Source organism: Balaenoptera acutorostrata, chromosome 3 (genome assembly GCF_949987535.1).
Source record: "Balaenoptera acutorostrata chromosome 3, mBalAcu1.1, whole genome shotgun sequence".
Taxonomy (NCBI): Eukaryota; Metazoa; Chordata; class Mammalia; order Artiodactyla; family Balaenopteridae; genus Balaenoptera; species Balaenoptera acutorostrata.
This window is the reverse complement of record NC_080066.1, coordinates 87,958,694-87,983,570: the sequence shown is the minus strand read 5'-3', so window position 1 is coordinate 87,983,570 and position 24,877 is coordinate 87,958,694. Positions and strand designations below refer to the sequence as shown.

The 24,877-nt window shown below is 38.0% G+C and overlaps 1 protein-coding gene across 4 annotated transcripts in view; it reads right to left on the bottom strand.

The window, feature by feature from the left end:
* Positions 1–802: 802 nt before the first annotated feature.
* The window catches only part of SECISBP2L (SECIS binding protein 2 like), a 61,573-nt gene continuing 37,498 nt past the window's right edge, over positions 803–24,877 (bottom strand). For all 4 annotated transcript variants that reach the window (XM_007170437.2, XM_007170439.2, XM_007170438.3 and 1 more), the window contains 3 exons: positions 18,317–18,471; positions 11,363–11,582; positions 803–5,100 (listed from right to left, as the gene is read on the bottom strand). In XM_007170437.2, the coding sequence (XP_007170499.2) occupies positions 4,418–5,100; positions 11,363–11,582; positions 18,317–18,471 (1,058 nt within the window). In that variant the 3' untranslated portion in view covers positions 803–4,417. The remainder of the gene's footprint in view (positions 5,101–11,362; positions 11,583–18,316; positions 18,472–24,877) is intronic.

The following is a 24,877-nucleotide window of genomic DNA, read 5'->3' as shown; positions in this document are numbered from 1 at the left end:
AAAAGGGAACTATCCTGATAACAACTGAGAGGCAACCCTCCTTTCTCTCTGTGATCACCAAAACTTAATTTTTCATTATGAAAATTAGTGAACCTATTATTTTCTAACAGATGAGTTTTCAGATTCCCTCCACTTCACTGTGATACAGTGACAAGGTCTGAGACAACTCCAGGCAAAGGGTTATCAGGTGAGGCTCAATAAATCCAGTCTCTGAGGCAATCAGTTCAGTCCCAGCAGATCTCACATTGCAGAAGACACGTGATGAGGGGAAGCCCTGCTTAGTTTGCACACACTGAGCATTTTGTGCTGACAACATAGAAGACATAGTGAATAAAAGCACAGACTTGACCACAGGCCTGAGTATGAATCCCAGTTCTGCTCATTCACCAGCTGTGGAAGCTTGGGCAAGTTACTTAACATTTCCATGATTATTTCATCATCTAAAAAGTGAGACATTATAATAGTATTTCCTCATAGGGCTGCTGAGGATTAAATGAGTTAATATTGGGAAATGGCTTAGAACAATGTCTGGCACAGAGTAACTAGCATAAAAAGGAGAAGGAATTGGTAAGAGCCTTTTCCTAACACTAAGATGGTCTCTGGTGAGATGGTTAGACCCATGCCACAGATCACACCAACCATAGAGATTTTTACTAGCTACTCCTTCCTGCAGATTTTACCTTCTTTGGGCAAACCCATGAGAGCACTAAGGGATACCACAAGCTGGACTCTTCTTTCTCTATCCTACATGTTGGGCAAGTCAGGAATTCCTCAAGCACCTATTCTGAAATGACAGACTACATTTCAATAATCATTTTATTAGTTACGGAAGAATTTCCACTAGTATTTACATAGTGCAAAAAAGCTGTTATTACCCCTATAATGTGATATAGCAATCATCCTTCATACAGCAGAGGACCTATCAAGATGAAAATCCCTTCATGTTCTAATTCACACTAACTTTGCTAGTTTTTAATTAGAGCATTACAGTTAAGACAGTAAATTATAAATTCATGTGGTATATTTAGAAGCTAAATTACAACATAATACGAACCCTCTGCAGGTGTGATGTGGCAACAAAGTTTAAATTTTTATCATTCATTAGAGTTCAGATTTCAGATGAGGCGAACAGTTTGGCTGATTCTGTGATGTGTGTAAAGGCTGGAAGGAACAAGGCAGGAAGAAGATAAATTATTTCACACAAAAATGTTTAAATCAAAAAAAGATAAAGTGTTTAAATGGATAAGTTAATGTTCTACTTTGTTGACACAACATACAGAAAATACTTAAATGACAGGTTTGGTTTTTTTTTTTCTTAAGCAAACGGCAGCTTTACAAACACTAATACTTCTTTATATATATGTTAAAGTAACAATGTGTTAGGATTGAACAGTTTTGTGTTAAAGAGTTGAAAAATGAATGTGGAGCTCACTACTCATTTGCACACTGTAATTCCCACCCCACCCACCTCCCCCAGCTTATTAAGAAATCAGACAATTACATTATTTGGATATTAATTCCTCAATATTTGAACTATGTGAATTCCTTTTGACTAATTCTTTTCCAAATACTGGAAGCATATAAAATACCATCTCTGCAAAAATGACGTCCAGTCAGAGCCTTTAAAATCTTTTCAATGTATAACACATTTTCTCCCACGTTTAGTCAAAAGAAATATATTACAACATTTACAAACATATTTAAACCAAAAGTTAAGCTAATATGAACACTGTCTCTTGAGAAGTAATCTTCACAGCAAACAAACCTACTGAAGCAGAAATCTAGTTTTGGGAGTGCAATTCATATTTTAATTCATATATTTATGTATTGAAATAGACATCTAATATTAATTATTGCCAGTAAAACAACCTCTACACATGAAGAAAAAAATCACTATGGTTTTTATTTCTTGTGATGATGAACCTTTATTCTTAGCATTAGATCTCTCTAGATCTCCAAAGAGCTACTCACCCCAGATCCAAAAAACACTTTCCTAATTTTCACACCTCTGCCTGTATATAATATACACAAATTCCAGAATTTATCAAAAGGAAACGAATTATAAAGACATTATCAATACTTATTTAAGCATATGTTCTACACAGTAGCATTTCCTTTAATAAATTTTGGGTTGTCCTCTAGAGGTGACCTGTCTCATATAAAAAAGGCCATGGTCCCTTGGGTTTGCTGGCAGAAGATACTGCACGTGCAAGAGCGTTTATCAAACACATAACTGAACACTTCTGAAGTCTATAGGAAAATTCAAAGTTATTGGTGTTCTGAAGATTTCTTCAACTTCCCTTTTGATACAAATGTCAAAAATCTAAAATGACAATTCTCATTCAGTAGAGATATAAAATATAAGAAACCTTTGAAAGCCACTCGTTACCTTAAGATCAAGAGTTATTTGAATCACTGACACCAAGCAAAGGAAATTTACACCATTAAAAAGTATGCAAAATTTTTCAATATACTTTTGAGATTGTCAGTAGTTCAAAACCTCTATCATTTCTTTAAACCAACTAACACTTCCAAATGTACAGAGACAGTAGGATCTGCCACATATAAATCCATGATTACTATTTCAGAGGCTTCATTCCTTACATGCTACATACCTTTAAGTACTGGATACTTTGTGCCGAAGAAGTCTATACTGAAGAACAGTTTAGACAGGACAGTACAATAACGTCCCCTTTTAGCACACTAATAAAGTTGATAGACTGACATTTCCTACACAGCAATGCTCCTAAGCTTTCACAATTCACAAATAACTAAGTCATCAACCAAGAATCTGGTCTCTCCAGTAATTAAATGTTGGGATGATCAATAAATACATCAATACTAGAACAGTAGTCCCAATGCATTCAGTAGAGAATCTGCCCAATTCTTCCCTCTCACCTCTGTGAGGCAAAGTTCTGCCCCATAAAACCTGGGCAGGGAAAATACCCCTCCCTCTTCAGTTCTGTGCCTGCTTATCGGAGTTGGAAGTGTAAAGCTGGCATGCGTGTGTGTGTGTACGCAGACACGTGTGTTGGTTAACTGGAGGTGGTGGGCGATTGGAGGGAAGACAGAAGAATAGGTAATTTGTAATTCTCCCACCATTATAAACTTGCAGAGGTCACTACCAGGTGGTGACTGACTAGCAAAACATTTAGCTCAGTAACTTTAACTTCGCCCAAGGAGGTACAAACATTCCAGGAGAAGGGTAGAGATAAATAACAGTGATAAAGAATTAATACCTGTGCCTATCTCCACACTCTAAAATCATCTAACAGTTTCAGCACAATTAGAACTTTCTCTTTTCTTCAAAACTTCCTCTTCCAAACCTTGATTATCAGGATACATGTTACAATTGCATAAAGTTCCTTTCCCTGACTCCTGTCAGTAACTGTGGTCAGTGTTAGCTGGCAGGTGCTCAAGGTTAGGGACAAAATATTTTTCTTAAAAGGTGCAACGGTTTTTCACTCAGGACAAGTATGAATACCCAATCAGATCCATATTTTAAGTCCAGAGAATCCCAAATCAGAAGCATGCAGGAGAACACGCCAGTATAAGACTCTGCTTCTGGATAGTTTACAATTAAGTGCTGCAGTCATACAACCGGTTACAATTATTCACCTGTCAAAATTTGCCTAATTTTATGCAAATACAACTATGTACAAGAGCATTCCTGAGGTAAGTAAGAAGCAAATGTGAAACAGAACCCAGAACGTCCTATCATGGGTGACTTCTCACTATTAAAGACAACATATCTAACTTTCCACAAATAAGGCCAGCTCTAATCTACCATGGTGGCTCCTTTGCTAGCCTAAGTATTGGAGGCTCTGTCTCAGCCCGTCCCAACTTTAATCAATTACCATGATCAGTGACTTCTGAAATAAACATTTGTGGACTAAATAAAAGTTGCATCCATTTTTAATACAGAACACTTCGTGAACTTAGTTACCCTCAGCCATTTTTTTAGTTTTCTAACTCTACCTCCAGTTCTTTTTTAAAGAAGCCCAAACAACTTTTTGGTCGGACAAATTAAGAGTATAGGACGTGTAGTCCTGAAGCAAACATTGGTAACTGCTCCTTTCCTTAGAACCTTAACCTTTAACTTTCAAAATGACTGAATAGGCATTTTAAATTTACTTTCTTTAAAACCTGGTCTTCTTTTTTAATCGTTATTTTCCATAACAAAATAAGCTGAAACAATTCTGAATTTTCCGTACAGTTCTTAGAAAGACACTTAGATGCTAATTAAAAGCTAAGCTATGGATCATAACAAAACAAGTAAAAGACAGCTACAAAAATATTTGTCAGGAATTAAATACATATATTAAATACTGGACAGTGCAAAATGTTGAGATGAAGCATGAAAGATAATGGGTGCAACCCTTACATAGTTGGAGATAGATAGCTGACATTTCCTGAGTTATAGATTTGGGGGCGTATAATTAGAATCAGAGTGCTCCTTGTTCAGCGAGCTGCAGTTGCTGGGCTTCTGCTGTTCCTGACTTGCTTGATGGTCAGTAGTCCAGGCCTCGCTATCCATCCCTGGCTCTAGCACCTCAGCAGCCTCTGCTTCCTCTTCCCCACTTTGCTCTGCATTGTCTTCCTCAGAACCATTAAGGGTTTTCCCAAGCTGAAGAGTTTCCATCGTTCTCTGAGTCTCAGAGACCCATGACTCAATTCTACTATTGAGCTGCACTTCTACAGATATGGGTTCATGAGTATAATCTTCCTCCTCCTCCTCATCTTCATCATCCTCTTCTTCCAGCATGCCAGGTACAAGAGTGCTGGTGGTGCTGGTGATGGAGGAATTCAAAAGATCCCGGCCACTGCCATCCAAAGAGCCGGTCTCTGTACTCTGCTGTGAGGCCCATTCCAGGTCATCTGGCTTCACTTCCTCTTTATCACTCACTGTTGATTTTCCAGGGTTTGTAGCTGAGGTAGTACTGCCTGCAGCCACTGATGATGGCTGTTTACCAACAGGGGCTGTGTCAAATGGAAGTTTACTGGGTTTTTCAGATGTGCTGTGCTTACAAGAAACTTCTCTCTCATTTTCTGATGTTTCCAATGCATCCGAAGTTTCCACCATGTTTCTCCAATTTGTTTCTGCAAATATCAAACAGATTTTTTAAAAACCAGAACACTGTTTCAGAATCATGCAACTCTTACAAGAGAGAAGAACAAACTACAGAAATCTGTTGGCTCACCAACTGACTGGAATGTTATAAATGGAAAACAGTTCTCAAATTTTTTGCTTCTCAAAAAAACCCAGCACATTTAACATAAAGAAACAAAGAGGCCAAAATAAGTATATTAATGCTTCAGAATGCAAAAGATCTAATACTAACAGGAGCTCACTGACTCTAATATATAAAATCCATGTATTCATAAAAATCAATGAATTGCCTAACTTTTTTTGGCCCTGAAGTGTCCTGGGCTCAAGGATCCACAAGTCACAGATGGCAGAGCCAAGATGTCCATCAGAAAAAAAAAGAGAGAAAGAAATAGTTCTAATTTAACAGGCTTATATTGTGCTCCTTTAGCAAGTCAGAGCTGTCTTTTGGCCTGTAACAGAACTTGTGTTTCCATTTATAAGCAAAGATGCCATGCATGCACTTCTAATATTTGTGAAAATGTGTTTTATAACATATGTATGTTGCCTGGCTTACCAAGTGACTTTGAAGCCAAAAAATAATAAAGTGTTATTATATAATACAGTGGTGATCATCTAAATTATTTTTAACAACAGGTAGTCAGTTTAGAGCAAAAAATGTACTAGGAATCAGGAGGTGAAGAACAACTCTCCCACCTATTTTTTTGTGCGTTTTATTTTTTTTTCCATTTAATTTTTTTATCACTGAGGTATAATTGACATAAAACATTACATTATTACAGTTTCAGGTGTAAAACATAATGATTCAGTATTTGCATATACTGAGAAATGATCACTACAAGAAGTCTAGTTAACATCCATCCCCATTAATAAATAATTACAAATTTCTTTTAAGATCTACCCTCTTAGCAACTTTCAAATACACGATACAATAATATTAATTGTAGTCACCATGCTGTACATTATATCTCCAAGCCATATTTATTTTATAACTGGAAGGTGGTAACTTTTTACCCCCTTCACCCATTTCGCCCACCCCCAGCCCCCCCCTGCCTCTGGCAACCACCAATCTGTTCTCCGTATCTATGCGCTTCGGGAGTTTTCTCTGGGTTTTTTTTTGTTTATGTTTTGTTTTGAAGATTCCACATATGAGATGATACGGTGTTTGTCTTTCTTTGTCTGACTTATTTCACTTAGCATAATGCCCTCGAGGCTCATCCTTATTATCACAAATGGCAAGATTTCATTCTTTTTAATAGCTGAATAATATTCCACGGTGTGTGTGTGTGTGTGTGTGTGTGTGTGTGTGTGTATGTATATATATATATATATATATACACACACACACACACACACACACCACATCTTCTATATACACTGATCTTCTTTACCCATTTATCCGTCAATGGACATTGTTTCCGTATCTTGGTTATTGTAAATGATGCTGCAATAAACATGGGGGGTGAATACCTCTTTTTTGAGCTAGTGTTTTTGTTTTCTTCAGATAAATACACAGGAGTGGAATTGCTTGATCATACGGTAGTTCTCATCTTAATATTTTGAGGAACCTCCATATTGTTTTCCTTAGTGGCTGCACCAACTTACATTCCCATGAATAGTGCACAAGGGTTCCCTTTGCTCCACATCCTTGCAAACATCTGTTATTTTTTGTCTTTTTGATAATAGCCAACTAACAGGTTGTGAGCTGATATTTCATTGTGGATTTGATTGGCATTTCTCTGATGACTGGTGACGTTGAGCATCTTTTCATGTACCTGTTGGTCATCTGTGTGTCTTTCTTTGGAAAAATGTCTATTCAGATCCTCTGCCCAATTTTAAATTGGATTTTTTTTTTTTTTTGCTATTGAGTTGTATGAGTTCTTTATATATTTTGGTTATTAATCCCTCATCAGATACATGATTTGCAAATATATTTTCTCCCATTCAGTAGGTTGCCTTTTCATTTTGTTGATGGTTTCCTTTGCTGTACAGAAGCTGTTTGATTTGGTGTAGTCCCACTTATTTTTGCCTTTTCTTAAAAAATAAAAATCCCCTTCTATTTGTATTGTAGCTGCTATTTGCATTTTACAGGCATAATGATCAAGCTGTAGTGATAAAGCAAGCCTATTCATACAAATATAGTTAACTTGATTGCCCCCTATCAATTATATATTGCTACAGACCATATTTTGGCCACCTGGAGCCAGGGCGCATGGTTTGGGAAAAAAACCTTCCTTTCCTGCAGCTACTTCAAATGTAGAACAGGTCTTTCCACTTGCATTCCTACCTCATGACAAAAAATCTAGTCCTCCTACTTTATTCTCATTCTCAGTTAATAACATCCTTTTCAGTCTCAAAGCAGAAGAAACCTTATAGTAATCCTTGATCCTATCTTTCTCCCTTACTATATCCCTTCATTCCATTGAACTCATAACTATACCATGTCATTTTGAGCCCCAAAACTATTAAATTTGGTCACTACTGCCTTAGCTCAAGCCTCCTTTACCTTGCTGTACATCTACTATATCTTTCTAATTGGTTTTGTGAATTGATCACATCACTGTCTAACTGGCTTTTTATTACCCTAGTAATCCAAACTCCTTAGTTTAGTAGCCAAGCCCTTCATAATCTATCCTTCTGGTCCCATTCATTTTAACTCCCAGCCATGCATTCCATGCTCAAGGTCACTTTGAATTCTCACTGCTCACAGAAGTCATACCCTTTCTGTTTACAATTCTTTGCTTTGCATAAGCTGTTCTTTCTGTATGAGATGTGTTTTCCTCCTTTACCCTTTACACTCCTACTCATTCTTGACAACCACCTTTAAACGTCAGTTCCTTTGTGAAGCCTTTCCTGACTTTCCTAAGACTGTCACTAACCTGAACTCCCCACAGCACTTTCTGCATATTTGGTTCAAAAGCTTTTGTTTTTTGTTTTCTGTTCTACTCCCTCCTCCCTACTCATTCCCCCTCATCTCTGTGTTCCTGTGGCTGGCATACAGTATGTGCTGGGAAAATAAGCCTTTACAGTAAATGAAAATTTTCACCCATATATTTAATTACACAGAAAATAACTTTCAAAAGCCATACAATTTACAAAATTTAGGTACACATATTTCCTTCTGACAGTTTTTTTCCTCTTTCAAAAGTACTATAAGAATTCATGTGGGGTCTTAGAAAAAGTCCCACCTCTCGCTTGACAGTGAGTCAAAGGAACAGGAAAAAGAAAGGTGGTCAGAAGACTGAGCAGGGATGATCTCTCCAGGCTCTGTCTTGGGCATTCAGCTACTAGGTAGGTGAGCTGAAAGCCAGACAGATCCTTTGGAAAGGAAAGGGAGATATGACCTTGGAAGCAGAGACAAGGGACTCTGTGATTAGCCATCAAGAGACCTGTCACAACGATCAAAGAGCCACTGAGGTCACAAATCCACGGGGAGGGTCCAGGCTCCCACCTTAAAGTAACAGGTGAAGCTTGATCAACAACTAATGAGCACACAAACACATAACTGTGATGGGGAGAAACAAAGCGAGTATGAAAATGCCGTCTTTGGTTGGAGGAGCGGGCAGGGGATGGGAGGGGGTTGGGCTGAATACAGGAGTCTAAAGCCAGAATAGCACATCGAGAAGCCCACTTCTGAAGAAGGGATTAGGAAGCAATGTAAAGGCAGGGTCAAAGATCTCAACAAACCTGGAAATGCTACTGATCCAAACCTACCCTGATTCTGAATTGTTTCCTTTAGCAGAATTTAGTCAATAAAGCTGTTCTTTGCTTATTAACCCCTCTATGTTTTCCTGTTTTGTTAGTTGGTTCTTTGTGAAACTACCTTTTCAACTTTCACAACACTAGTTGGTTTGTCAGAGGATGAGGTGTGTGTATTTCTCCCTTCAGTCAGTACACAGAGGGAAGCTGTCCATCTTTAGATAGCTGTATATAGTAGAGGAACACAGAGATGAGTTCAAGACCCTACAGAAGAAGGTGTGGTGGCAGGGAACGAGCCGGAAACTCAAGACAGATAGAGGTAGTCCTCCCCTCACAAGTGGTTACTGAAAACCTACCGTATGGTCCTACTGGAAATTCATTCAACACACAAGGAATTCACATCACACTGGCTAAGAATTCTAGAGTCAAACTTAGCAGCTGTGTGACACTGGCAAGTTACTTACCTCACTTCATTTTAGTTCTCTCATCTGTAAAATGCAGTACAATATTTCTTATCTCCTAGGACTGCTCAGAGGATTAAATGTCTTAATAAAAGTGCCTAGAAGTTCCTAGTAAGAATTCAGTAAGTGAGCTATTATTATTATATGTCAAGTGCCCATCAGGTGTCAGGTTTCTATCTCAAAGAACATACTGCTTAGTTGGGATTTATGTTTGAAACTATTTGTTTCACGTAAGTATGACAAAATTGAGACTCAGCTCTGGGGGAAGAAAAACGTAAGCAAAGAAAACAATTACGGTGTACACAAAGAACAGTAAGACTGAACTATCATAGGAACCTTTCTATTCTACCAATGTTTACCATCCCTTTCCCAGCTTTGTTTTCTCTTTAAACTGTGGAAATCACAAGAAAACATTTTAGAAATCTTGCACCAGAATGGCATGGGAGACACTATTTGTTGTCTACCCAACAGTCATTCCCCATTTTCTTCCTGGCTAACAGAACCCCCAAACTTGAGATGGACTTGAACACAGTCCCATGGGAGGAATTAAAATAGTTCTTAGACTATCATGACTATCCCATTCCCCTTTGCCAAATATTCTCTTGCCCACATCTCCCTTGCAGCTAAAAGCAGTCACATGGTCGGCTCTGGCCAAATGAAACAAAAGGCAAAGTCTTCGGAAAATTGTTTCCTTCACTGATAAAAAGAGCACACTGCTTGAACCTCCTGCCTGAACTGCTGTGATGCCCAGGGCCACTGCAGCCATTTATGAACATGAGATGATAAGCACAAGAATAAGAAGCCACAGGCTGAAAACGGAAGAACAGAAAAAAGGAAAGAACTAGGGACATTGACAACATTGTGAAATAATTAAATATCCTAATTTCTCAGGCCACATTAGCGGGTTTTATGTCTGTTGCCGAATACACCTGATACTGACAAAGTAACTTTGTGCTTTACTCTCAAAGCAAATTATTTATGATTATTTCCACTTATTTTGTTGGCATCCTAATAAATCAGATCATAGGCCAGAATCTTTAAGGTTCTGTCTAAATCCCTTCTTAGAATTCAGCCATTAGCTCACAAAACTTTAGCTCTGAATGAAACCTCATACATGATCTAGACAAACCCTCCTCACTTTACTGAAGACAAATCTGAGGCTCAGAAATTAATCAATTATGCCTAAATACCCTAGGCAGAGCGTGGAAAAGCCAAGGTTTCAATCTTTGAACACTTTAAATCTGGTGCTTTTCTGAAAACATCTTCTAAGTCTTTGAGAGGTTCTTTTTATAACTTTTCTTTTTATGTGCCCAAATGAAGATCACAGTCATTTCCCCAAACCCACATCTTTAGGAATTTACCTTGCAGTTTACCTTTGAGATCTGGCATATCACTATATAGAGAACTGATTTCATTTACAAAGTTGGCCCTTTATCTTCTTTACTTTCAACTAGTATCACTTTAGCCAAAGAAACATCTCTGCCTCTAAGCCAGAATCACCTTTCCCTGACCAACAGTTTCTGAAAGGTGCACAATAACTTGTTAGTTGCCTCTGGTCTACAGCTTTGTCAAAAGCATTCCAAACATTTAACTACAATCACAGATAAGGACAGCAGGAAAGAGAAGTGTGGGAAGGAAGGAAGAAAATGATGACTCAGTTTTTCACATGTTACATTTTAGGTGGCAACAAGCTATTTGATAAACTTTCAGATAAGACTAAAAAGAGAAAAGAAAAACAAGAAGCCAAGGTGAAAGAGGTGGCTGCACTATTTTTCCTAGAATTTATTTACTTAGTGATAGGTCAGAAGAATGGTACATTTGGCTTTTTAAATCCCTTTGGGATTTTTTTTTTTTTCTTTTTAAGATTTTGGAAATGTGACTAATTTCAGGGTCTCACAGAAACTCTCAGCCCCAAATATTCTCCTAACTTTCAATGGACATGTTTAATGCAATTTTTAAACCAAAAATGTGAGCAAAATTTGAATAATCAAGAAGATAAAAACAAAAGGTAGCATGGAAAGTCATTTTTAAAATGACATTCATCATTAAATTATTTCAAACTTTCAGTCATTTAAAATGGTATGTAATAACTTACCATACTCCTTTTCATTTACTTCAGAGATGGGTTCAGAAATAACACTGCAGAAAGAAATGGCGCTTGCTGCAGAGGGATTCCGAGAATGCCCCATGTGGTGTGGCACCTTTTTCACGTTCTTCAAGGCTTCCTCGGCTTGCTCCTGTTCCATTGCTGCAACCATATCTTTATATGCTTTCCTGGCTTCTTCAGTGAGTTCTACTAACTTATTAAACAGGCTCTAAAAAGAAAGAGATTTTGCGCAGTCCATTTTTTGTTATACTCTTTATTACTATCATTAGCAATAAATACCTCCACTGCTTCAGGATTGGATACACTTTCTATCAGCACAAAATCCAAATGGTATGCAAACCACAGAACCTTATAAAATACTCTGTAACTTACATATATTGCTCATTTAATTCTCACAAGTCTGAGGCAACTTCTTGATTCAGTACTAGCCACTAAATATGCTATATTAAACTTCTTACACAGTTTATCAATTCAACAACTGCACCCTTTAGCATGTGGCACTATAGTGGGTACAAAGACTACTGGAACCATCCCTCTGCTCTCAAGGAACCTTCCATATGGCTGAAAGGAGAGGACAGGAGACAATGATGATTCAGGGGACAATACCTTAAATGCCTTGAGAGGTACAAAGTGGTTTAGCTTTGGGAGGAAACATCTAACTGCTGGGCATCAGTGAAGAATTCATAAAGGAATATGACACCTGATGTAGGCCTTGAAAATCTGGTATAGTCTTGAGGAGTGGAGATAGTACATTCTTAGCCAAGCATGCAAAACCATAAACCAAGGTACAGACTTAATAAAGTTCAAGGCTTGTTTGGGGAGCAGTGAAGAATCTTATATGGGTTCGAATATAAGGGAATGAGTGTATGCAGGGTGATATCAAAGGATGCAGAAGCAGATGGCAGTCTCCACAGGAATGAAAAGTTCCCTATCATGTTTGCTTGTTAAAAGAACTCTTTACAAGAAGACCAAAAAGAAGTAAGTGATGGTATGGCTAGCTGCGGCCTTGAAAATGATGAAAGGCTAATTATAAAAATAGAATAAAGAACCTGGAAATAGAATGTGGAGTTAACCAGAAGTTCTTCCATCAGCAAAACAGAATGAACATGAATGGAATTAATAATCCCAGTGAAACTGTAAATGACAGAGCACATTTGTGTTAATAAATGGCAAAATTCTTTAGGCATTAAAGCTGTACTTCAATAACTATGACGTCTAACGATGTCTAAAGAAAACTGAAGTTTTCACAGTCACCCGAAAGACAACCAAAGAATGACTTTTAGTGATTCTTACACCACAATTCAACACAATTCAACATTCTACTCCTGTTTAATGTCTTGATTTAGTATCAGAATGCAACATACCCACACATTAAGTAAAAAATTTCAGATGGTAAATATGACCTGGCCACCTGTAAGAATATGTTTAATTATATATATAAAATTATGTTTTCAGACAAGGGAGAAAAAGTATAGCACAATTTTTTTTTTCTTAACAAGGCACTGTCATTTAAATATAAACCATAAAAACATGAATGCATGGCAAACGTGTCATATTACTATGGAATAATGTATCTCTAAAAACTAAACTTAAGCAGGAAAAACATAAGTAGTGTGCTTTACCCAGCTGCAGTTTAAACTGTTTAAAGTACAATACAGGTACAATAAACACTGCTGCTAACTGTATTGATTTTTGAAAAGGGGTGGATGCTAGTGGTATCAAAAGTATATTCAGGATTTACTTATTTTTAAAAAGGAGGATGGATTCTGTTAAAAAAAGCCCCCATGAGTTACATGTAAGAGACTTCATAAATATTTGTTTGCAATGTTTAATAAACCATGCACTTAAGTGAAGCCAACAAAAAGAAAATAGGCTTATGGATATGCAATTTGGGGATTAACATTGGTTTTACAATATAAATAAAACACAGAAACTGTTGGGAATAAAACAATATGCAAGAAGAAGAGAAAATAAAATTGAAGAGAGAAGCTATTAGGGAATAAAAGCCTTGAATATCAGGGTAAGGACAGAAAGCTTAATTCAAAGGTTAGCATGATTACATGGTAAATATAGGGTAGGTGCACTACCACATTACTATGAGTAGACACACTTGACAGTATATCAGTACTTCCTTTACGTCCATTTTATGAATGTGTTTTGGTTTAAACAATAACTTACTACCTCAAAATGGAGAAGGCAAGAAAAGCAATGTACAAACAAAACTGCCAAACATTTTATAATATAATATCATACACATAACCTAATAAATATAGTTCATTAAGAAATCAATACAATTAAAAACAAACATGTCCCCTTTTCCTGACCCTGATCCCATTCCTATTCCATAAACTCTAATAGTGAACAAAAGAGTACATTGTTATTATGTGTCTTTACCACAGAGCTACTTACCACCCAAATTCTCACATGTAGTTTAACACTAACAGGCAGATATACATCTACCATACAAATAATTAAACAAACATTTATTACCTGCTCATCCTCGAGTAATGTAAAAGGTTTTCAGGGATATAAAGACAAGGGAAATCAAAGAGGAAATCAAAAAATACTTAGAAACAAATGACAATGAAAACAGGACAACCCAAAACCTATGGGATGCAGCAAAAGCAGTTCTAAGAGGGAAGTTTATAGAAATACAATTCTACCTCAAGAAACAAGAAACATCTCAAATAAACAACTTAACCTTACACCTAAAGCAATTAGAGAAAGAAGAACAAAAAAACCCCCAAAGATAGCAAAAGGAAAGAAATCATAAAGATCAGATCAGAAATAAATGAAAAAAAAAAAAGGAAACAATAGCAAAGATCAATAAAACTAAAAGCTGGTTCTTTGAGAAGATACACAAAATTGATAAACCATTAGCCACACTCATCAAGAAAAAAAGGGAGAAGACAAATCAATAGAATTAGAAATGAAAAAAGAGAAGTAACAACTGATACTGCAGAAATACAAAGGATCTTGAAAGATTACTGCAAGCAAATATATGCCAATAAAATGGACAATCTGGAAGAAATGGACAAATTCTTAGAAAAGCACAAACTTCTGAGACTGACCAGGAAGAAACAGAAAATATATACAGATCAATCACAAGCACTGAAATTGAAACTGTGATTAAAAATCTTCCAACAAACAAAAGCCCAGGACCAGATGGCTTCACAGGTGAATTCTATCAAACATTTACAGAAAGCTAACACCTATCCTTCTCAAACTCTTCCAAAGTATAGCAGAGGGAGGAACACTCCCCAACTCATTCTACGAGGCCACCACCAACCTGATACCAAAACCAGACAAAGATGTCACAAAGTAAGAAAACTACAGGCCAATATCACCGATGAACACAGATACAAAAATCCTCAACAAAACACTAGCAAACAGAATCCAACAGCACATTAAAAGGACCATACACCATGATCATGTGGGGTTTATCCCAGGAATGCAAGGATTCTTCAATATATGCAAATCAATCAATGTGATAAACGATATTAACAAATTGAAGGAGAAAAACCATATGAACATCTCAATAGATGCAGAAAAAGCTTTCGACAAAATTCAACACCCGTTTGTGATAAAAACCCTCCAGAGAGTAAGCATAAAGGGAACTTACCTCAACATAATAAAGGCCACATATGACAAACCCACAGCCAACATCACTCTCAATGGTGAAAAACTGAAACCATTTCCACTAAGATCAAGAACAAGACAAGGTTGTCCACTCTCACCACTATTATTCAACATAGTTTTGGAAGTTTTAGCCACAACACTCAGAGAAGAAAAAGAAATAAAAGGTATCCAAATTGGAAAAGAAGAAGTAAAACTGTCACTGTCTGCAGATGACATGATACTATACATACAGAATCCTAAAGATGCTACCAGAAAACTACTAGAGCTAATCAATGAATTTGGTAAAGTAGCAGGATACAAAATTAATGCACAGGAATCTCTGGCATTCCTATACACTAATGATGAAAAATCTGAAAGAGAAATTAAGGAAACACTCCCATTTACTATTGCAACAAAAAGAATAAAACACCTAGGAATAAACCTACCTAAGGAGACAAAAGACCTGTATGCAGAAAACTATAAGATACTGATGAAAGAAATTAAAGATGACACAAACAGATGGAGAGATATACCATGTTCTTGGATTGGAAGAATCAACATTGTGAAAATGACTATACTACCGAAAGCAACCTACGGATTCAGTGCAATCCCTATCAAACTACCAATGGCATTTTTCACAGAACTAGAACAAAAAATTTCACAATTTGTATGGAAACACAAAAGACCCCGAATAGCCAAAGCAATCTTGAGAAAGGAAAACGGAGCTGCAGGAATCAGGCTCCCGGACGTCAGACTATACTACAAAGCTACAGTAATCAAGACAGTATGGTACTGGCACAAAAACAGAAATATAGATCAGTGGAACAGGATAGAAAGCCCAGTGATAAACCCATGCACATATGGTCACGTTATCTTTGATAAAAAAGGCAAGAATATACAATGGAGAAAAGACAGCCTCTTCAATAAGTGGTGCTGGGAAAACTGGACAGCTAGCTATATGTAAAAGTATGAAATTAGAACACTCCCTAACACCATACACAAATATAAACTCAAAATGGATAAAAGACCTAAATTTAAGGCCAGACACTATAAAACTCTTGGAGGAAAACATAGGCAGAACACTCTATGATATAAATCACAGCAAGATCCTTTTTGACCCACCGTCTAGAGTAATGGAAGTAAAAACAAAAATAAACAAATGGGACCTACTGAAACTTAAAAGCTTTTGCACAGCAAAGGACACCATAAACAAGATGAAAACACAACCCTCAGAATGGGAGATAATATTTGCAAACGAAGCAACTGACAAAGGATTAATCTCCAAAATTTACAAGCAGCTCATGCAGCTTAATATCAAAAAAACAACCCAATCCAAAAATGGGCAGAAGACCTAAATAGACATTTCTCCAAAGACATACAGATTGCCAACAAACATGAAAGGATGTTCAACATCACTAATCATTAGAGAAATGCAAATCTAAACTATAATGAGGTATCACCTCACACCAGTCAGAATGGCCATCACCAAAAAATCTACAAACAATAAATGCTGGAGAGGGTGTGGAGAAAAGGGAACCCTCCTGCACTGTTGGTGGGAATGTAAATTGACAGAGCCACTATGGAGACAGTATGGAGGTTCCTTAAAAAACTAAAAATAGAACTACCATATGACCCAGCAATCCCACTACTGGGCATATACCCTGAGAAAACCATAATTCAAAAAGAGTCATGTACCACAATGTTCACTGCAGCTCTATTTACAATAGCCAGGACATGGAAGCAACCTAAGTGTCCATCAATAGATGAATGGATAAAGAAGATGTGGCACATATATACAATGGAATATTACTCAGCCATAAAAAGAAACGAAACTGAGTTATTTGTAGTGAGGTGGATGGACCTAGAGTCTGGCATACAGAGTAAAGTAAGTCAGAAAGAGAAATATAAATACAGTATGCTAACACATATATATGGAATCTAAAAAACAAAAAATTTTATGAAGAACCTAGGGGTAGGACAGGAATAAAGACGCAGACGTACAGAATGGACTTGAGGACATGGGGAGGGGGAAGGGTAAGCTGGGACGAAGTGAGAGAGTGGCATGTACTTATATATTCTACCAAATGTAAAATAGATAGCTAGTGGGAAGCAGCCGCATAGCACAGGGATATCAGCTCAGTGCTTTGTGACCACCTAGAGGGGTGGGATAGGGAGGGTGGGAGGGAGACGCAAGAGGGAGGAGATAAAAACTGATTCCCTTTGTTATAAAACAGAAACTAACACACCACTGTAAATTAATTATACTCCAATAAAGATTTCAAAAAAAAAAAAAAGACAAGGGTCCTACCCTTGAGGAATTCACACTTATATGAAGAAACACATTAACTATGACAAACCAGTGTGATATCTATAACTGAGAAAAGCATGGGCTGTTAATGGCAGGACAAATATTAATTACATGATCGTAGACAGTAGGTGTGTAGACAGATAATTTAATGGGTAGTGGGAGAGAAACTGAATGGATAGGGGGATGGGGGTATTCAAATATGGTGACTGCACAGGAAAGATAGACACTTAAATATACACAAATAGTATGGCTGAGAAGAGGGAAAACGGTCCATCAGTTGTGTCACAAAATACTTTAGAATCAACTTCATAAAAAACAGTCTTATTGTATGCACAGATTGTATACATACAATTTAAAACAAGTATAACTGAAAACATTTCAATGTAAAAACCACAGTAAAGTCAAATGATGTTCTAAAAAGAACCCCACACGCTCAAAAAAACCCCACCAATCTTAAAATGTTATCAGTTAATAAGCATTACTCTAAATAAATAACATTTACTTTATCATATATCAGCTCCTATGGGCAAAGTTTGTATTAGCCGACTATGAGAGGAAGACAAATATCATGGGTGTAGAATTATTCTCTCAACTGGTTTAGGAATTCATTTTCAAAGGAAAATCCTCTCCAAATAAAGGATTCTTTTCTCTCTTGACTCCTAGCAGCATAAAATATACCCAACATATAGACTAAAGAAATTTGTTTTACTTTGTACAATATTGGATACCTTTACCCAGCAGTTACACATATTGTCAAGTACTACATATCTGAACCCAGAAAAAAAAAATCACTGTAGCAGAAATACGAGCTAAAATCTTTTCACAATGTTAGAGGACTGACTTACGCAAATGTTTTCAACACTAAAAAAGGAAACGTAATACTAAAGAATTTTCCACTCATTCCTGGAGAGTCATCATATCACTTCTCCAAATGCTCAAACATAACAATGGCACATGTCCAAAGAAGATGTACTATGGGGGGTGGGCAGTGAGGGACTGCGTCTTCTAAGTCTTACCTCAGCACCAAAGTAGTTGAAGATTCCTACCACACTAACAGGAACCAGCTTGTTCACACAGCGTCCTAGAGCTTTTCTTCCAAGGGCAAACACAAAAGGAATTTCTTGTTCCCGTGCCATGGCTATAACATTATAGAGAGCCTCATCCAGGCCACCTGAGAAATCAACATGTATAGAAGTTTTTAGTTATTTCCTAAATGGAGCTATTTTAGTACCCGACAGCATAAAACACACCAGCAAAGGAGTCCATGAATGCTTGTGGCACTTAGGCTGTTCACCACATTTTCCTATCTGAATTTGTACTATATTTGGATATTATGTATGTATTTTCTTTCTCCCAGTTAAATACTATATTCCTTTAATGCCAGTTATTTTTGTTTCTCCACAGGGACTAGCACAGCAGGAGTCAAATTTCAATATAATAAACATTTTTTTGTTTTTTAAAATTAATTAAAATTGTTAATAGTGGCTGATTCCTTTATCTAATCTCTCAGCTCAAGTAAGCAACCTATCACATGGAATAAGACCGATTATACATTACTGTTTTTACTGGTATTTCTCCCCTCTGCCTGCTACTGCTACTTGATGCCTCTGTCTACTCCAATCACCTGAAGTGGCCCCTCCATGAAAAAGGACAAATAACGGTGCACAACATAATACACAAGCCTCTGTTACTGCTGGTTTCTGAGAGACACATCTCCACCATAAACAGGGGCAGAGACCTGTATCTTTTTTCTTTTTTTAATATTGTATTTAACTGATTTTAAGATGCAAAATTTTTTCCACATACTAACAACTCTGAACTAGGGTAGCATTTTACAATCAATGGAATCTTTGTATTGATAGAATTTTTCTTTCTTAGTGGAATATAAAATATTGCTGCATCATACAATCACCATGTTCTATCCTGAACAGTAATTTTAGGATACAAAAATTACAAATTACATTTTTTTTTTCTGAAATAGGGTAGGATAACTGTCTAGAGAACCCATTTTCATTTCTGACATTAGTCATTGCTGTCATATTGTTTCTACAATCATGTTGGCTTATATTAAATGAGACAGGAGAGTTTGATTTCCCAATTGGAAAAACTCAATGAACTATGGTAAAAATGCATATATCATAACCATTATGTAAGAACTGATCTGGAATTTGGGATTTATAGGAGATGTTTAGGTACTGTTATTAATTACTACATAGTTTGAGAGAGTCTTTCAACTTCTCTCTTTCATACAATGGAAGTAATTATTTTTGTCTCTCTGGCAAGATCAGAATGCCCCAATAGTAAAAGGAAAATTATTTGAAAGTGTTTCTTTGAGGAGCATTAATTATGTTGTTTAATGTATTTAAAATATACCCCTCTAACGACCAATTCAGTGCCCAAGTGTTCAGTACTGGAAATTGATTTTGATATTGTTTTAAGTATAGTGGCAAATAATTACAGTTATAAGTGGACAATGGAAAGTAGACCTTCAAAATTAGATTGTGAATATTTCTTCCTAAAATAGAAACATTTTTTAAAAAAATTTTGATTGATATCATAAAGTCACACAGCCCAAATGTTCTCAGGCTCATTCAAAATAATTATGGTTTGGAACTGTCAACCATACATCAATTAGAAGATAGAAATGTTTACCAAAATAATTTCTTTATTTTTAGAATAATTGATTTGTAAACTTTCTAGGATGATTAGAAAGTAGGGCCATTTATTATTAAGAATGCCACAAACCATGATCACATAAATCCATATCCTCTTCATAAAAGAGGATATTTATCTCTCATTTATCTAGAGAAGCAGGGAAGGCATTCAGCTTATTCAAAAGTAGCACGATCACTAAGGAACACGTTCAAAAGAAGTTGGTTAGCAGAACCTATCCTTTTTATCGACAGTGGAAATTATTAACTGGATTTTTAAAAGACCACTCGTAATGACCTTGGCTTCAGAATCAAAACATGGTACTATGTTTGTGTGGGCCTACATAACCTAGGGTCTATAATGAGACATATGTTTTGGCCTACACTTGACTCCTGTCCACAGTCAAAGACCAAAAAGGAGAACTGTACCTTTTTCCTAATTTTTTAAAGAGAAAAGAGCCATCAGAGGAGGATAATGCAAAAATTTTAAAGTAGAATAGGCCAGAAATAAGCCATCAGGCTACGCGGTAGCACCTCCGGGAACCAGCTGCCGGGTCGCCACTGCTGGGTTTTTTAGTTGCTCCTTTGCGGGGCTACTGCCCCTGCTCTAGGCCTGCCTGAAGAGCTGGGGGGGAGGGTGCACCGGAGGAGACCTTCAAGATGGCGGAGGAGTGAGAAGTGGAGATCATCTTCCTCCCCACAGATACATCAGAAATACACCTATATGGAGAACAACTCCTACAGAACACCCACTGAACGCTGGCAGAAGACGTCAGACTTCCCAAAAGGCAAGAAACTCCCCACAAACCTGGGTAGCGCAAAAGAAAAAAGAAAAAACAGAGACAAAGAATAGGGACGGGACCTGCACCACTGGGAGGGAGCTGTGAAGGAGGAGAAATTTCCACACACTAGGAAGCCCCTTCACTGGCGGAGACGGGGGGTGGTGGGGGAGAAATTTCAGAGCCACGGAGGAGAGCGCAGCAACAGGGGTGCGGAGGGCAAAGCGGAGAGACTCCCACATAGAGGATCGCTGCCGACCAGCTCTCACCAGCCTGAGAGGCTTGTCTGCTCACCCGCCGGGGCGGGCGGGGGCTGGGAGCTGAGGCTCGGGCTTCGGAGGTCAGATCCCAGGGAGAGGTCTGGGGTTGGCTGCATGAACACGGCCTGAAGGGGGCTAGTGCACCACAGCTAGCCAGGAGGGAGTCCAGGAAAAAGTGTGGAACTGCCTAAGAGTCAAGAGACCATTATTTCGGGGTGTGTGAGGAGAGGGGATTAAGGGCACCGCTTAAAGGAGCTCCAGAGACAGGCACGAGCCACGGCTATCAGCACAGACCCCAGAGACGGGCATGAGACGCTAAGGCTGCTACTGCCGCCACCAAGAAGCCTGTGTGCAAGCACAGGTCACTAACCACGCCTCCCCTCCCGGGAGCCTGTGCAGCCCACCACTGCCAGGGTCCCGTGATCCAGGGACAACTTCCCCAGGAGAACACACGGCACACCTCAGGCTGTTGCAACGACACGCCGGCCTCTGCCAGCACAGGCTCGCCCTGCATTCCGTACCCCTCCCTATTCCGGGCCTCAGTGAGGCAGAGCCCCCGAATCAGCTGCTACTTTAACCCTGTCCTGTCTGGGCAGGAACAGACGTCCTCAGGTGACCTACACACAGAGGTGGGGCCAAATCCAAAGCTGAACCCCGGGAGCTGTATGAACAAAGAAGAGAAAGGGAAATTTCTCCCAACAGCCTCAGGAGCAGAGGATTCAATCTCCACAATCAACTCAATGTACCCTGCATCTCTGGAATATCTGAATAGACAACGAATCATCCCAAAATTTTGGTAGTAGACTTTGGGAACAACAATATATATATATTTTTCATTTTTCTCTTTTTGTGAGTGTGTATGTATATGCTTCTTTGTGTGATTTGGTCTGTATAGCTTTGCTTTTACCATTTGTCCTAGAGTTTTGTCTGTCTTTTTTTTTTCAGTATAGTTTCTAACGCTTGTTATCATTGGTGGATTTGTTTTTTCGTTTGGTTGGTCTCTTGTCTCTTTTCTTTTTTTTATTACTTTTTAATTTTTCTTATTTTTAACACTTACTTTTTATTTTAATAACTTTATTTTATTTTCTTTCTTTCTTTCTTTTTTTTCTCCCTTTTCTTCTGAGCTGTGTGGTCAACAGGGTCTTGGTGCTCCAGCCAGGTGTCAGGCCTGTGCCTCTGAGGTGGGAGAGCCAAGTTCAGGACATTGGTCCACCACAGACCTCCTGGCTCCATGTAACATCACACGGCAAAAGCTCTCCCAGAGATCTCCATCTCAACGCTACGACCCAGCTCCACTCAATGACCAGTAAGCTACAGTGCTGGACACCCTATGCCAAAAAACTAGCAAAACAGGAACACAACACCACCCATTAGCAGAGAGGCTGCCTAAAATCATAATAAGGTCACAGACACCCCAAAACACACCACCGGACTTGGTCCCGCCCACCAGAAAGACAAGATCCAGCCTCATCCACCAGAACACAGGCACCAGTCCCCTCCACCAGGAAGCTTACAAAACACACTGAACCAACCTCAGCCACTGGGGACAGATCTCATTCAGATACGACAGAGAAATTAAAACCTTTACAGACAAGCAAAAGCTAAGAGAATTCACCAAATTCTTTGCTTTGGTAAAGCACCACCAAACCAGCTTTACAACAAATGCTAAAGGAACTTCTCTAGGCAGGAAACACAAGGAAAGGAAAACACCTACAATAACAAACCCAAAACAATTAAGAAAATGGTAATAGGAACATACATATCGATAACTACCTTAAATGTAAATGGATTAAATGCTCCAATCATTTACTTAAATGTAAATGGATTGGGCTTCCCTGGTGGCGCAGTGGTTGAGAATCTGCCTGCCAATGCAGGGGACACGGGTTCGAGCCCTGGTCTGGGAAGATCCCACATGCCGCGGAGCAACTAGGCCCGTGCGCCACAACTACTGAGCCTGCGCGTCTGGAGCCTGTGCTCCGCAACAAGAGAGGCCGCGATAGTGAGAGGCCCGCGCACCGCGATGAAGAGTGGCCCCCGCTTGCCGCAATTAGAGAAAGCCCTCGCACAGAAACGAAGACCCAACACAGCCAAAAATAAATAAATAAAATTTAAAAAAAAATGTAAATGGATTAAATACTCCAACCAAATGCTCCAACCAAAAGACACAGACTGGCTGAATGGATACAAAAACCAAGACCCGTATACATGCTGTCTACAAGAGACCCACTTCAGACCTAGGAACACATACAGACTGAAAGTGAGGAGATGGAAAAAAGATATTCCATGCAAATGGAAATCGAAAGAAAGCTGGAGTAGCTTTCTTTTTCTCATATCAGACAAAATAGACATATCATATCAGACAAAATAGACTTCGAAATAAAGACTATTACAAGAGACAAAGAAGGACACTACATAATGATCAAGGGATCAATCCAAGAAGAAGATATAACAATTGTAACTATTTATGCACCCAACATAGGGGCACCTCAATACATAAGGCAAATGCTAACAGCCATAAAAGGGGAAATCGACAGTAACACAATCACAGTAGGGGACTTTAACAGCCCACTTTCACCAATTGACAGACCATCCAAAATGAAATAAGGAAACACAGGCTTTAAATGATACATTAAACAAGACAGACTTAATTGATATTTATACGACATTCCCTCCAAAAACAAGAGAATACACTTTCTTCTCAAGTGCTCATGGAACATTCTCCAGGATAGATCCTATCTTGGGCCACAAATCAAGCCTTGATAAATTTAAGAAAACTGAAATCATATCAAGTATCTTTTCCGACCACAACGCTATGAGACTAGATATCAATTACAGGAAAAAGTCTGTAAAAAAATACAAACACATGGAGGTTAAACAATACACTACTTAATAAACAAGAGATCACTGAAGAAATCAAAGAGGAAATCAAAAAACACCTAGAAACAAATGACAATGAAAACATGACGACCCAAAACCTACAGGATGCAGCAAAAGCAGTTCTAAGAGGGAAGTTTATAGCAATACAATCCTACCTCAAGAAACAAGAAACATCTCAAATAAACAACCTAACCTTACACCAAAAGCAATTAGAGAAAGAAGAACAAAAAACTCTCAAAGTTAGCAGAAAGAAAGAAATCATAAAGATCAGATCAGAAATAAATGAAAAAGAAATGAAGGAAAGAATAGAAAATATCAATAAAACTAAGAGGTGGTTCTTTGAGAAGATAAACAAAATTGATAAACCGTTAGCCAGATTCATCAAAAAAAAAAAACAGAAAAGACTCAGATCAATAGAATGAGAAATGAAGAAGGAGAAGTAACAACTGACACTGCAGAAATACAACGGATTATGAGAGTTTACTACAAGCAACTATATGCCAATAAAATGGACAATCTGGAAGAAATGGACAAATTCTTAGAAAAGCACAACCTTCTGAGCTGACCAGGAAGAAATAGAAAACATATACAGACCAATCACAAGCACTGAAATTGAAACTGTGATTAAAAATCTTCCAACAAACAAAAGCCCAGGACCAGATGGCTTCACAGGTGAATTCTATCAAACATTTAGAGAAGGGCTAACAGCTATGCTTCTAGAACTCTTCCAAAATATAGCAGAGGGAGGAACACTCCCAAACTCATTCTATGAGGCCACCATCAATCTGACACCAAAACCAGACAAAGATGTCACAAAGAAAGAAAATTACAGGCCAATATCACCGATGAACACAGACGCAAAAATCCTCAACAAAATACTAGCAAACAGAATCCAACAGCACATTAAAAGGATCATACACCATGATCATGTGGGGTTTATCTCAGGAATGCAAGGATTCTTCAATATATGCAAATCGATTAATGTGATACACCATATTAATTGAAGGAGA